General features: G+C 42.3%; 1 protein-coding gene across 8 annotated transcripts in view; it reads left to right on the top strand.

Annotated features, from left to right (window-relative positions):
- Nucleotides 1-15,868, top strand: part of LOC134928326 (polyamine-modulated factor 1-binding protein 1-like) — an 817,199-nt gene that overhangs the window by 234,518 nt on the left and 566,813 nt on the right. For all 8 annotated transcript variants that reach the window (XR_010177892.1, XM_063923947.1, XM_063923945.1 and 5 more), the window contains exons 9-10: nt 9,638-9,868; nt 10,292-10,414. Coding sequence is in view for 7 of the 8 variants with exons in the window: in XM_063923947.1 (XP_063780017.1) it covers nt 9,638-9,868; nt 10,292-10,414 (354 nt within the window). In the remaining variant the exon portion in view is untranslated. The remainder of the gene's footprint in view (nt 1-9,637; nt 9,869-10,291; nt 10,415-15,868) is intronic.

Here is a 15,868-nt window from a genome sequence, read left to right as displayed (position 1 = left end):
GTGAGTAAAAGTATTTTTTATTGAAAATGGTAGACTACTAGTATCCACTGGAAGGACTAACAGATAGTGATGAGCGGATTCGGTTTTACTCGGTTTTACTCGGTTCTCAAAACAGAATATTATTGACTCACTGATGTCACGTGTTTTGGATAGCCAATGAGATTCTGTTTTGAGAACCGAGTAAAACCGAGTAAAACCGAATCCGCTCATCACTACTAACAGAGTGGATCTGCAAATGATGAACGTCTAGCAAGGAAGATAAGCCTCGCAGCTGCATGTAGTGGCGAGGGTGTCTTTTTGATAAGAACAGTATGAAGACTATTGCAAAAATTCACTGCGGGAGATAATAAGAGTATGGATTAGAGTTTTTGCAGCATCGAAAAAACATATCCAAAATACACCATACGTTTACCAAGAGATGTGGTATAGAGTGAGAAAAGCAGAAGACCTAAGACTGAGCCTTGCTGTACTCTAACTGAAATGGGTAGCAAAGAGGAGGTGGATTCAGAGAAGCGGACACTGAAGGAGTGATTAGATAAGTAGGATAGGAACCCAGAAAAGGGCTATGTCTTGGAGACCTAGGGATTGTAGTGTTTGTATGAGTGGTCAACAGTATCAAAAGCAGCAGAGAGCTCTAGAAGTCTAAGAAGTGAGTAATGGCCTTTAGACTTCGCAGTGACCAGATAATTCACTACTTTAGTCAGTGCTGTCATTGTGGAGTGTTGAGAACAAGAGCCTGACTGAAGTGGGTCCAATAAGTTGGTGAGTTAAGAAAGTGTGTGAGGCGAGTGTAGGGCAAGTCTATCAAGTAGCTTTGAGAGGCAAGGGAACTGAGAAATGGGACGGTAATTTGAGAGAGAGTTTTGTCAGAATTTTTTTGGGGAGTAATCACTGCATGTTTAAATAGGGATGGAAAGATACCATGAGCGTGAGAGAGATTACAGATATTAGTTAAGGTTGGCATGAGCACAGGAGACAGAGATTTACTTTTGTGAGGGTATAGGATCAAGAGGAGAGGTAGTAGAGTAGGCAAATGAGAAGAGATCAGATACTTCATCTTCATTTGTGGGATCAAATGAAGAGAATGTGTCAAAGGGTTTAGGTAGGGGATTGAGCAGGTCACTGGCTGAGGAAGAGCATGCCATTTCATCAGATAGGGAATTGAGCAGGTCACTGGCTGAGGAAGAGCATACTATTTCATCAGGTAGGGAATTGAGCAAGTCACTGGCTGAGGAAGAGCATACCATTTCATCAGGTAGGGAATTGAGCAGGTCACTGGTTGAGGAAGAGCATACCATTTCATCTTGGATCTTATCAATCTTGTCCTTGAAGTAGGAAGCAAGATCTTACACCTTGATAGTAACTGGTGGGTTGAGTGAGGAAGGGTTGAGAGGGTTTAATACTGTCTTCATTTAATTGTCATTTTAAAAGTGTTTTTAAACTTTAGGCAGGACCAACGATCCAAAAAGATGAATATAGGGCCTTCTTCCGATTTGGCCGCTAATGCTGTCGCTATTGCGATCCTGTACACAGTTCATTTAGTTAGACTCTGTTTGGTTGGTATTTTATCTCTCTTCACTTTATCTCTCTCTCCAAACATTTAGCAAGTGCTACTTTAAGCATTTCCCATGTGTACAAAGATGGGAAAAGTGATTTCCTCCGATAGCCTTGTTAATGCCCGTTTATGTAGCTTGAAAAGTGTTGCCATAGTGTCCCTTAACATGCAACTGCATATGCTATTGCAAATGCCGTCCACATGTGCGCAGTAAGGTTTTTTGAGGATATCACACATGCAAGGTGACAAAAGTCAGCATAGCATACAGCGCTTAATCAGGCCCATAGTTTCCCAATTGGTAGCAGGTATCTGAAATGCTAAATGAGTCACAATGTCACTTGTGCAGGGTTTTCACTGCCCCCACGCAATTGCATTAAATGGTGTCCAAAACAGGTAGTAGTATAGTATAATATAAAATAATGGCAATTCCAAAATAACGCCAATTCCAACCATTTAATCCACTCATTTTTAACAACTTTAATTGTTTCACCATTCATTGTGCAGTCAGAGAGTAACTTTCTTTAAAGTGTATCCTAAAAAACATAACTTAATGTCTATGAAATTCAACCTCACATTATGATCAGCTATAAGAGTCCTAAATTCATTTTGTTCTGCCAAACTTAGCTTGAAATAAGTGGGAACATCAGCAATATTTGGAACACACATATATATCCAGTTATCTTTTGTACTAAAATAAATAGTATTCAAAGAACCGCAAATATGTTGAGTTACTTCCATCTCTGTTTAATTTGAGTTAATCCCCTTTTAGCCAGATCCTGTGAATAGTTTCTCTGTGTCAGTTTTCTTATGCACTTAAAATATAGCAATCATATACTCTCTGAGCTTACTCTTTTCCATGGAATATAATTGCACAAGCCTTTTAGTATAGCTCAGATTTCCCAGTTCCTTGGTCATCTCATTCTCCTACATACACAATTAGACATGCAACTTCAATTAGCAATAAAAGCAGTTGTGTTGCGGATCCTAATGAAATGCTCGGCTAACACAGGCAATATTAACCCTGCCTGGAATAAATAGGAAAAAAAAACACCTTGGGGGAAACCTGTAAAGAAAATATTATTTATTTAACATATTAAATTATTCGACATTTTCACATTTTCCAGTGTATACAAATGGCATTGTTTTGATTTTTTTTTGCTGAAACTGTTTTTTAGGATTTGTTTCTTTTAAAAGAACATTCAGTTGTTTACTCGTGTAACTAATAGTGGCATATGCCGCTGCAAACTGCATGTTTCATGGCTTTTCAATAGTTCTCACAAGCAAACCAAATGTTAGGGTCTTAACTGCAAAATATTTAAAATAACAATGCATGTTCAAAGTAGAAATGTTTCTGCATAGAACAAAACTTAGGGGCATATTTAATAACGAATGCTATCCTTGTTATCACTCATTACTAATCTTAAATGCTGCTCCACCCAATCAACTCCTTGCTGCTGCCATGTGTTTGAAAAACGACAGGAGCTGATTGTTTGGAGTATAATTTAAGATCTGTATCACGGCAACATTGAGCCTGGCTACATCTGTATTCTTGCAATAAGTACAATCTGACATTTATAACCAAATAGACCACACTTCTGTGTATTTTGTAGCCATATGACAAAATTATCTATCTCTCTCTCTCTCTATCTATCTATCTATCTATCTATCTATCTATCTATCTATCTATCTATCTATCTATCTATCTATCTATCTATACGTCATCTGCACAATAACCAGAAGATACTTGCATGCCATTCATATAAGGAAAGGCTTCTTGGAAGATAGCATTCATTAAATGGATTTCTTGATGAAATTGAGCCATTCGCTTGACCACTCATTTAAACAGTTGTTTCAGCTTTTTAGTGTTCCTTTCTGTCTAATGTGGTTTCAGGTTTGCCCCACCATACTTATTGTAGGTAATACTACTAAGACAGTATCTTATCTACAGCTGTTTGATAATATACATCCCATATGTTATACATAATGAAAGTAAGAGTTGTTAAAAAAACCTGCAGTGATTTGCCTCAAAAAAAAAAAAAAAAAAAGAGGCTTTTATCACGGTAAAATATCGATAGCTATCCAATTAGAGCCGTTTGTTTCGTTCAGCAAATTACCATTTAATGCATGAAAATACATAGGATCTGCAAAAAGCCACGGACCTATGCATTTTCGCTGTCGTGATCTGGTAAAAAATGGTCACTTATCAGAGATTTGGTTTTGCCTGCCTCAACCAAATCCCCGATAAGCAGCGGCATTGGGGCTAATTGGATAACCCTGTCGGTCAGTGGCAAACACAGGATTTCTAGAGGGGGGTTCCAAAATACAGCCCATAATCTCCCACTCTGCAGAACATTGGAGCGTATGCGGGAGACTTCAGGAGCGGTAGAAGAACCTTGTAACAACCCTCGACATAAATTTAAACATTGGTCATTTTATACACTGGATACTGTATGGAATACAGTATTAATATTTAACACTATAGCTGTAGATGGTCTCTAGTATAAGCTGTATCAAACATTTAAATCATATAAATAAGTGGTCAGGAAAAGGTTAAACATACCATAATAAATGAATACAAAAACATAATAGAACCAGTACTGCACTTTCTAAGCACACATTCTCCCACATCATGGTAAGGCTGCCGTCTCTTCTTCCTGGTAGCTACTCTCTGGTCCAGTGCCCTGATTGTGGACTCAGATCCATACACACAGCAGACTTGGTAGAAGAAGCTGCTACCACTGGGCATGTGCAGCAGCTCTGTTCTGTCCCTTAAACTGTATGATGTGGCTGCAGCTCTAGTAATCGTATTATATACCATTGCTATTGTCATAATTCGAGCCAATTGGCAAAACAAGGGGGGATTCCGGGCAACTGGAACCCCCCCTGCATTTGCCTATGCTGTCGGAGGTATTTAGCGGCTAATAGGATATCAGCCATAGTGCACTTATGGTGACAAAGCCATTGTGCTTTCTGATAATCTCCCAGCAATCATAGGGGGAGAGTTATACAAGCTTGGAGAGAGAGATGAAGTGGAGAGATATAAAATATCAACCAATCAGAGTCTAACTGCTGTGTTTGAAAAATGACAGGAGCTGATTGGTTGGTACTTTCTCTCTCACCACTTTATCTCTATCCAAGCTTTGATAAATCTGCCCCTATGCTTGTAAAATGACAGGAGATGATTGGTTGGTACTTTATCTCTCTCCTCTTTATCTCTCTCCAAGCTTTGATAAATCTCCCGGTAAGGTCTTTGATAAGATGGCAGTTGTGAGGGTTGCACTATAATGATATGCCATAAAATTAAACAATACAATACTTACCTTTTTAGATAAGAACAATGCTAGTTTAGAAACCACCAGTCAAACTCTACAACATGCTTTTATGGGTTTATTTTGCTGTTACAAGGTTAATCTTTTGTTGTATTCTGACTTCAATTTGTTTTTATTACAGTATAAGTGATTTCAGGAACAATAGCTTAATTTCCTATATAGCTCTTCAGACATGTACTAGTATCCAAGGGAGAGTTCTGGAGCCAATGTTTTCTGCAGTGTTTATGTTAAAGTAGTCATTTTTGGCAGAATCTTTTAAAGTGTCTTTTCAAGTGTAGAAGAGCATTTATGAGAAGTGTCTTTCAGCCAAGGTGGTGTCACTTGCATCATTACCCAGCCTGCCCATCTAAGGCCACACTCTGGCTGACAACGATGTGCATATGCCATAAAACTTTGACTACTTCCCTATAACTTCTCATCATGCGTGTCCAACATATGGGCTCTACTGCAGGGAGACAGTGGAAAGCACATGCTAATGCGAAACGTACTTGTATTGTTTAGACTCTGCGGAATTTTCTTCAAGTTACTGTTCCATGGTTTTCTTTAATCCTGTAAGCAAATCTAAGTATTTGACATTTAAATGCCTCCAGAAGAATTGTGTTAGAACATATTTATAACAAAAAAAAAAGAACAAGAAAATTTGCCTTACAAAATCCCGTTAAGCTGTAATACTCTGATTATCCTACAATTTTGCTGCAGGTTCTTTACAATACCCACTATATTATGCTTGAATTCATGCTCAGAACCCATTATTTTTAACAAAACATTGACTTCAGTGCATTTTAGAATGATTTGAGATGTGTCCTTTTGCCGATGTTGCGCCAAATAGTCCTCCTTGGCATGCCCGCTCCCAAGAGACTCAGCTTGTGCCGGCGTAGTATTATTGTTTACAGTTTTTTGTGCCCAAATTTGCATCTTCGTCACAATGCGATATGTCACGACAAAGCCGCTCCACCAGACTACACTGATAAATTTTATATGCAACACTTCTATTATATCTGTGTGCAATGGAGTCTGAATCTGTATACAAAGCATTACCATGCGGTACCCGCAACTTTTTTCACAACAAGTTCTGTTGTGCTTTGTATACTTATTCAGACTGTATATATAACAACATGTACAGATTAGCCACACATGGCTACATATCTGACACTAAAATTAAATAATGTTTGCAAATTAAATATAGTAAAACATATGTTTAAAGAAACAGACAACTCTTACTACTGTAAGTGAAAACCATTGCTTGCACTGAACAGTGATATACATCTGGGAAATGTGTAATGTATTAACTTTTAAGTCATTGTCAATTAAGGTCTACATAAAATTAGAATCCTTTAAATACTTTTCTCAAATAATTTTTTATATCCATGTTTTCTTTTGTTTTATTAGTTATATCAGTGGTTCACAATCTTTCTTGAATAATGGCGCCATACAGTATCAGCAACCCTGGGCTTAAAGTTTCTTATTTGTAAATTCAGCAAAAATAATGAAAGTAATTAAAATGTGCTTACCTATCATCCTTAGGATCATTTATGTGGTGGTGGAGAGCGTGGTGCTTCTGCTTGTCCACATATTTTTGATTGTTATCCACCAGCTCTGGTTTTTCCTATCACATGGACCATAAATAATTTTGGGGCAGATGTATTAAGCCTGGAAAAGTGATAAAGAAATTATAAGTGGAAGATGATAACGGACCAGCCAATCAGCTCCTAACTGTCATTTTTCAAACCCGTAATGATTGGCTGGTGCGTTATCACCTTCCACTCACGGTATAACTCCTGTATCACTTTTACAGGTTTTATACATCTGCCCCTTGATTTGGTCCACCAACCTATTGTACCCCTGCAAGTGACCCATTTTGGGAATCACTGTGTTATATAGTATGTCTAGTCTTTTATGTTTTATGCAGTTCATTGTATACAGTGCACCTTCTTTATACTACCTGTTATGTATATGGTAAATTTGTTATTGTATTGAGGGTCTTTCTATGTATTTGTACCTACTGTAGATAAACCACCCCAGGTACAGTTCAACAGATTGGGTGATGTAAAACGAGGCATTGGTTGATTCCGTCATTATTAAGACAACATTCACTCCTCTAGTTCCATGATACTATGGGGTCTCTTCATGAAGCAGTGAAAAGAGTAGAGAAGTGAGCCTGTGGAGAAGTTGCCCATGGCAACCAATCAGCTGCTCCGCACAATTGTATATTATGCGAATTACAAATGTTACGTCAATGCTGATTGGTTGCCATGGGCAATTTGTTCACTGGCTCACTTTTCCACACTTTTTACTGCTTCATGAATAGACCCCTAAATACTGTATATTACATTATAATCATGCATGCTCTGGACCTGGCTTTCCCAGCAACGTTGCTAAAGAGTATACTTTGACTAAACTTTAAGGACCGGGCAATCCCAGTCACCAGGAGTTAATTTCATCAGTTTTGGTTCAGCAGGGAATTCCCCTATTGCCTTACTCTAGCATCATTAAGATCCCATCTACAGGATAGACCTTATGGAAAGGAACAATCAGATGATTGTGTTAATTTGTGAACTTGATTAAGACAGGAGAAATTAGAAACATCCACAGCAAAGCAAAATCTGGGCAGGAGTCCTAACATAACTCCAGCAATGCTCTGGGGCGACGTTGCCATGATTGTTACAATGTTTCCATTCATAACAAGCTGTAACATTGCATGGTGATGACAATCTTTTTTATTTCTTCATTAAGTATTATGAATGTCTGTAATTTAAAATAGAAAAAAAAGCACTTACTACAAGAACAACGGTAGCTATCTTTAGGCCCCGAATAGCATGTTGAGCCCTCTTTTGGGAGCCAAGAGTGACATGTTGGCGTTACCTATGTATTAGGAATCATGGGAATCGGTGCTCTCTTCTGGGCCTGATTTACATGCGGACGCTAATGCATTCACAGCTGCAATTCTGTATGAAGTTTAATGTGCGAAAATATGGTAATGCTGCCACCACCTGGAAATGTTTTGAGACAACCACGCTAATATCAGCAACTGCAAACACACAGCGGCGGTCGCAGATACTTTGTTCATCGACCATCTGAGTGACTCTATGCAGGATGGCCACAGGAACTGAGAGGCTGGTACCATGTTTCCTGCGTATGAGATAGCTTATGCATGCAGAGACACACCCCACAAATGGCCGCAATAAGACTGTGTAATTAGCCACCACTCCCTGTTGCCCCACGTAAAACAGCCTCCTCCTGTCAATCATTTGCAATCGATTCCTCACTGCGAGTGCTCCCCTCAAAAAAGTTCCTTGGCGTGTGTGCAGATGCCCGCGCAGTCGGCCAATAATCGCTCAACTGCATTAATATTGGCATTGTGTCTGCATCTGATTAAGCCCATTGTTGGTGTTAACTCATAGACAGCAAAACATGCAGGTGTACTATTTTTTTTCTCTGCCCACTTTTGTATGAACAAAACAAGAGCTAAGTAGAGACACGGTTCTATTCCGTGATGTCTCAGGGCTTAAAATGTCACCACATCTTGTGGATTTTTCAGTTTGTGAATGAAATGCAAAATTATAAACTCCCCCCAAAATGCTTTCTACTGTAACATTTACAACCAGCCATTCATTTAATTGGAAGTTTTCATTCTTCCCTCACGCCTGTAGTCCTACACTTTTAGCTCTGAAGTATACATCTGTAGCACCCCACTGAAGCTGCCACAATCTGTTATGTGACACTTGTGCCCCTTTCCCTGCTAAATCCATCCCTGGCTGGACACTATTAAACTTGCAGCAGGGAAAAGGTTAACTCTGCCTTGAGTGCTGCATCTGGTACAGGGACACTGACCAGTCAGCAAGTGGCGTATGAATACCAGGGAGAGAGACGGCTTGGGCTCTGGCAGTTGCAGCCGTGTCCTGGGACAGTTGGCAGTTGGACGGCGGCCATCTTAGGAAGACACAGAGCAGCAATTTGGAGCAGAGGGGGCTGCGGAGTAACTTACCCAGTTCTGTGGTGTTCCCAGTGACCGGAGGGAAGGAAGTGCGACAGCGGCAGTCAGAGGAAATGGTGAGGGGCAGGTATCACAGAGAGAGAGACTCATGCACTACCGCTCACAGCCACTTATTACAAGCAGTGAGAGCCCCAGTTATCATTCCTCATTTGTCAAGATCAAACTATAGACGCCTCAGAGTATTTATTAAACGACTTTACACAACCATACCAAGCCCAGCACAGCTAGGTGACTACAGCTGCAGTAGCAGTCCACTGTAACCACTGCTAACCCACAGCAGCGCAGAAAGGGCCACCTGGGCCCCTCCAACCCATTTTGGGGCTACTGGTTATGTGGACCAGATGAAGTGAAAGCAAGCAGCAAACCATTTATATTCAAGGAAATACCCCCTCCTTTGAACAGAGCAGGCCTATCCTTGCAAAGCTATAATTGTTACTGTAGCGCTAGTAGAACCCAAAGGGATTTACTTCATAAAGTAGTACAAGCAAAAGGTGTGTTATAACCCATATCAACCAATCTGGTATTGGCTTTTGTTTGACTGCAGCAGTCTGCTAAAAGCTGGCATCTGATTGGATAGATTTGGTTGCATCACATCATTGCACAGACTGATAGTCTAGAAAACCAGTATCTTGCAACAATTTAATTGATACATGTGGTCATAGGCCCATGGTGTTATAAGAGAAAAGAGATCTAGGATGTTTGGCTTAGAAGCAACAGTAATTTTATAAAAGTCTATTTTCTCCATTCCAACTATGCTAGATTGCTAACAAAAAGGAAACCATTCAGAGCATGGAAGCTGAAGCAGTGATTCTCCAACATCAGAATAAGGTCAAGAATGACCAGGTAGAAAGCTTTGAACATCTGATTGGCCAGTTAACTGGAGAGTTACATTCCTCGAAGGACGATGTGAAACTGCACAAAGAGAAGTGGCAGCAGTACGAGCAGTTGGCTGAAATATTGAAAGAAAAGGTTGATCATCTCCAGCAAGAGGTAGTGCTTCTATTACTTGTACATAAAAGTAGTAGACTCAGATCAAGTTAGAAATTTATTTTTATTATCATTATTTTACTTTTATGTTGTTTTAAACCTATTTATATTGGAGTACTTGGCTTTTTTTAAGTCTATGGAATCCTTTAAGATTGTTGCATTTGTGCGGTTTAGCCAATTTGCAGATTTCACTTTTCAGAACTTCTCACTTTTATAAAAGTTGCCCTAACATAAGCTTAAATAGATTCCTCTTAAACTGATTTTGTGAATGCTTGGTACCGTATATGCTGTTGTCCATATGCAGTGCTTTCTCTGGATTTTTAGCACAGTATACTTCAGTGTTTTTATTATATACGTACAAATAGATACTGGGATTAAATGAATTCGCCATCACTTTTTGCACAACATTGTTTGCTTTCCCCCCAGGCTTTGGAGAATCTACGTAACATTAATACAGAGCATTCTAAGGCAGAGGAGTACAAGTCAAATCATAGGTATTCCAATGAGGAGTACAGTGCACAGACTTTACAGCTACAGAAACGCCAAGAAGTAAGCACAATCAAGATATATTCTATATACATAAAGGACCAAATATATGTAGCTGTAAAAAAAATCAGGAATTCACACGTGCATTAATTAGCAAGCTACTGTAGGCAGCATATTACAATTGCAGTTTTTCTTTTTTTTTTTCCCACTGTTATATTTGTATGTATGCATTTTTTTATTTTTTTTATACAAATAATTTTTCAAAACTTTCTTTTAGTACTATTGAGAACATTGGTTATATATTTGTTTATATGCTTTGCTGTCTCGTTCGATTATTGACCTTTTTCATCGTTGTCACCACAATCATCCTCATCAATTATTTTTAAGACTCCACAAAATTCTGCTGCAGCGGACAGTCAGCATTTTAAATCATGCATTTATAATTGTATATAAAACAAAATGATTACTAATAATAAAATATTGGACAAACAGAAATGCAACCACGTCTACCACCGGGTGTAGTATGTTATGCCGGCGGTCGGGCTCCCGGCGACCAACATACCGACAGTGTGGCGGGCGCAAATGAGCCCCTTGTGGGCTCGCTGCGCTCGCCACGCTGCGGACACAGTGTCGCGCTACGCGCGCCACACTATTTTATTCTCCCTCCAGGGGGGTCGTGGACCCCCCCGAGGGAGAATAAGTGTCGGTATGCCGGCTGTCGGGATTCCGGCGCCAGTATACTGTGCGCCGGGATCCCGACAGCCGGCATACTGAAGACCACCCCTACCACCACATAATAGAAACTAAGGATCACCGATAAGCACAATTTGCTTACTTTAATAATTGTTGCAAACTTTCTCAATAAGAAATGTTTGACCTAGGGGTGCCATAAAAACAATGCTGGTACTTTAGCATGCTGTGTTTCAAGAAAGCCTGGGAACTACTGGCTTAGAGTCATCATCATCAGGAGTAGTAGTAGTACCTGACATATCAATTTCTCCTCCAGGGCAATGTCAAATATTACTGAAATGAAACCTTTTTGGTAGCTTCCAGAACCTGTTTTTTTATTTATTTATGGCATAAAACACAAAGACCATATAAATTGTATACAGAAGTGTCCACATACATCTAGCCTCAATACGCCATGCAGCGCGAGATGCCTGGTGTGAGTGAACATCCGGGTTCCGTATAGAGCCAGCCTTAACCAATTTGATATCCTAGGCAAGATTTTGGCTGGTGCCCCCTAGCACCACTGCTAGTTCCGCCTCTGACCCAACACCCCTCCCCAGCACATCATTCATTTTAAAGCCCTATACTAGCAAAAGCATTGGTGCTCCCACCCCCAATATTTTAAATAGGGACAGCTTGCACCAAAGCTTGGAATGCATGCTCCTATGCATTTGCATAGTTTGCCTATGCCTAGGGCCGGCTCTGGTCCCGTGCAAGGTTTTCTTTGACTAATAATTATATTTTTAGATGGACTTATTTATAGAAGATATAGGGGTATATGCAATTGCGGTCGAATTCGCGGCAATTTTCGCCGTTTTTTAATTCGACTCAATTCGACAGGTGAATCCCGGAAGGTGGCTTCCGGAATTCACCATATTCAATGAAAAACGGATTCGCCAGAGTCGCGGGCGAAAATCGGCCGATTTGGCGGATTTTGCCGCGATTTTAAAAAACGGGAAAAAACGGGAAAAACCCGGAAAAAAAAATGGCGTGGGGTCCCCCCTCCAAAGCATAACCAGCCTCGGGCTCTTCGAGCTGGTCCTGGTTCTAAAAATGCAGGGGAAAAATTGGGCAGGGATCCCCCGTATTTTTAAAACCAGCACCGGGCTCTGCGCCTGGTGCTGGTGCCAAAAATACGGGGGACAAAAAGAGTAGGGGTCCCCCGTATTTTTAACACCAGCATCGGGCTCCACTAGCTGGACAGATAATGCCACAGCCGGGGGTCACTTTTATGCCGTGCCCTGCGGCCGTGGCATTAACTACCCAACTAGTCACCCCTGGCCGGGGTACCCTGGGGGAGTGGGGACCCCTACAATCAAGGGGTCCCCCCCCCAGCCACCCAAGGGCCAGGGGTGAAGCCCGAGGCTGTCCCCCCCCATCCAATGGGCTGCGGATGGGGGGGCTGATAGCCTTTTGTGATAATAAAAAGATATTGTTTTTTCCATTAGTACTACAAGTCCCAGCAAGCCTCCCCCGCAAGCTGGTACTTGGAGAACCACAAGTACCAGCATGCGGGAGAAAAACGGGCCCGCTGGTACCTGTAGTACTACTGGAAAAAAAATACCCAAATAAAAACAGGACACACACACCGTGAAAGTAAAACTTTATTTCATACGCCGACACACACATACTTACCTATGTTGACACGCCGACTGCCACGGTCTCCGACGATCCGAGGTACCTGTGAAAAAATTATACTCACCTTCCAGCGTCCAGAGGTACATCCAGGTCCAGAGATAATCCACGTACTTGGCAAAACAAAAAAACGAACAACGATCCATACCGGACTAGAAAGGGGTCCAATGCTTTCACATCAGACCCCTTTCTCCCGAATGCCGGGACATCACGTGACTCCTGTCACTGAAGTCCCTTCAGCCAATCAGGAAGCGCTACTTCCGTGGCGCTCATCTGATTGGCTGTGCGCTGTCTGTGATGTGACAGCGCATCGCAAAGCCGCTCCATTACTTTCAATGGTGGGAACTTAGCGGCTAGCGGGGGGGTCACCCGCCGGTCAGCCGCTGACCGGCGGGTGACCTCACCGCTAGCCGCTAAGTTCCCACCATTGAATATAATGGACTGGGCTGTGCGATGCGCTGTCTGCTCAGACGCACAGAGCCAATCAGATGAGCGCAACGAAGTTGCGCTTCCTGATTGGCTATAGAGACCTTTCTGTGACAGCTGTCACTGACAGGTCTCTCTGCATTCGGGGATAGGGGTCCCATGTGTCAGCATGGGACCCCTTTCAGTCCGGCATGGAGCGGGTGTTCGGTTTGTTTTTTTCTCCAAGTACGTGGATTTATCTCTGGAGCCTGGTTGAGGTGAGTATATTGATCTTTTATTTTCAGGTACCCCTGGATTCTACATGGAGAAGAGGACCGATGTCGGCGTGTGAACATAGGTAAGTATGTGTGTGTCGACGTATGAAATAAAGTTTTACTTTCACGGTGTGTGTGTCCTGTTTTTATTTGGGTATTTTTTTTCCAGTAGTACTACAGGTACCAGCGGGCCCGTTTTTCTCCCGCATGCTGGTACTTGTGGTTCTCCAAGTACCAGCTTGCGGGGGAGGCTTGCTGGGACTTGTAGTACTGCTGGAAAAAACAATATTCTTTTCATGATCACAAAAGGCTATCAGCCCCCCCATCCGCAGCCCATTGGATGGGGGGGGACAGCCTCGGGCTTCACCCCTGGCCCTTGGGTGGCTGGGGGGGGGGGGACCCCTTGATTGAAGGGGTCCCCACTCCCCCAGGGTACCCCGGCCAGGGGTGACTAGTTGGATATTTAATGCCACGGCCGCAGGGCACGGCATAAAAGTGACCCCCGGCTGTGGCATTATCTGTCCAGCTAGTGGAGCCCGATGCTGGTGTTAAAAATACGGGGGACCCCTACGCTTTTTGTCCCCCGTATTTTTGGCACCAGCACCAGGCGCAGAGCCCGGTGCTGGTTTTAAAAATACGGGGGATCCCCTGTCAATTTTTCCCCCGCATTTTTAGAACCAGGACCAGCTCGAAGAGCCCGAGGCTGGTTATGCTTTGGAGGGGGGACCCCACGCCATTTTTTTTTAGGATTTTACCGTTCCAGCAATAAAAAAAATAATAATAATAATAATATTTTAAAAAATATATAAATAATATTTGTGCCTCCAAAAAAAAAAAAAAAAGTACCTAATCCCTTCTAATATAAATAGATCTGCTATTCCCCAAAAAAAAAACACAAAAAAAAAACATGTTTAAAATTTTTTTATTTGTTTTCACCCTCCAAAGTGTGGCGGATTGAAAATGACGAATTTGCTGTCTAAAAGCACTGCTGTCGAATTTCCAAACTTGAATTGAATATGCTTTGGTCGAATTTCAGCACTTATATCATTGCAGAAAAGTCGAATTTGCAAAAATTCGAATTTCAAAAAGTCGAATTTTGAAAGTCCGTTTTTTGGTCGGAAAGCACTGAATTGCATAGGCGAATTTTTTTTTTGGTCGAAAATTACCCGAAATTCGACAATTTCGGGAATTCGACCGCAATTGCATATACCCCATAGATTCACTGTAACGCCATATGGAACTTTTTGAGCAACAAATTAATTTTTTGTGTGTGTGTTTCATACAGTAGACCAGTGGTCTCCAACCTTAATTGGGGTATGAGCTACTTTCGAAAAATGAAACCTCTGAAGGAGCTCCCCCCTCCCCCCAATGTGCGTGCGTTCCTGCGAAAGTGGGTGTGACCCTCCCCGCGTAGTGCCAGATACACAAATAATGCCCCTCAGCAGTGCCAGATACACAAATAATGCCCCTCAGCAGTGCCAGATATTCAAATAATGCCTCCCTGCAGTGCCAGATACACAAATAATGCCCCCAGCAGTGCCAGATACAAAAATAATGCCCCCCAGCAGTGCCAGATACAATCCCCCCCGCAGTGCCATTTAAAATGCCATCCACCCGCAGCACCATATAAAATCCCCCCCCCCCCAAACCCCCCCGCAATGTCCGATACAGTGCCCCACGCAGTGCTAACCCTTGCTGGCTTCTTCTACTGCCACTGGTGCTGCTCCTCCTTTATGAGGGATGGAAGGGGAGGAGAGCGTAGCACGCACCTCTCCTGTGAAGTCCGGAGAGCGGCTGCGGTGAGGATGACAGAGTCTCCGGCGGCGGCAGGCATTTAAAATATGGTGCCGGTAAGTGAGCCAATCAAAACTCGCAGTCCGGCAGCCAATCAGGTGCCGCCACTGCTGGTCCACGAGCTCTGATTGGCTGACGGCCGCACCATATTAAAAATGAAGGGAGGAGGAGTGCCAGTGACTGCCCAAGACCGTGCGCTCTGTGAGCTACCGCAAACACTACGGCGAGCTACCGGTAGCTCGCAAGCTACGGGTTGGAGATCACTGCAGTAGACTGTTCATTTGATGTTGATTTGTTTGTCTACATACATAAGTATTTCTGCAGCGGGGTACACTGGTACTCCACAGGAAATAACATTGGGGTGTAGAGTAGAATCTTGATCTGAGGCAAAAAAGGCTAAAAGCGTTGACTGTTCCCAAGATGCTCAGCGCCACTTCCTCTATAACCCTGCTTCCGTGCACAGGAGCTCAGTTTGTAAGTTGGTACCTGCACTGCAGGCAGCTAACAGACAGGGCTGCCCTAAGAAGAGCTATTTTAAAGATAGAAAACTTTAAGGGCTGCAGCAGAGGCACTCTAGTGCTAGATATCATTCTGGTATCTCCTGCTGCAGCTCCATCACCTCCCCCAGCGGAGGCTCCGGTTCTTCACCCAGGGCACACCCACTAACCGAAGTTCTCCA

This window comes from Pseudophryne corroboree, chromosome 5 (genome assembly GCF_028390025.1).
Source record: "Pseudophryne corroboree isolate aPseCor3 chromosome 5, aPseCor3.hap2, whole genome shotgun sequence".
Classification (NCBI taxonomy): Eukaryota; Metazoa; Chordata; class Amphibia; order Anura; family Myobatrachidae; genus Pseudophryne; species Pseudophryne corroboree.
This window is presented reverse-complemented; position numbering and strand designations above follow the sequence as displayed.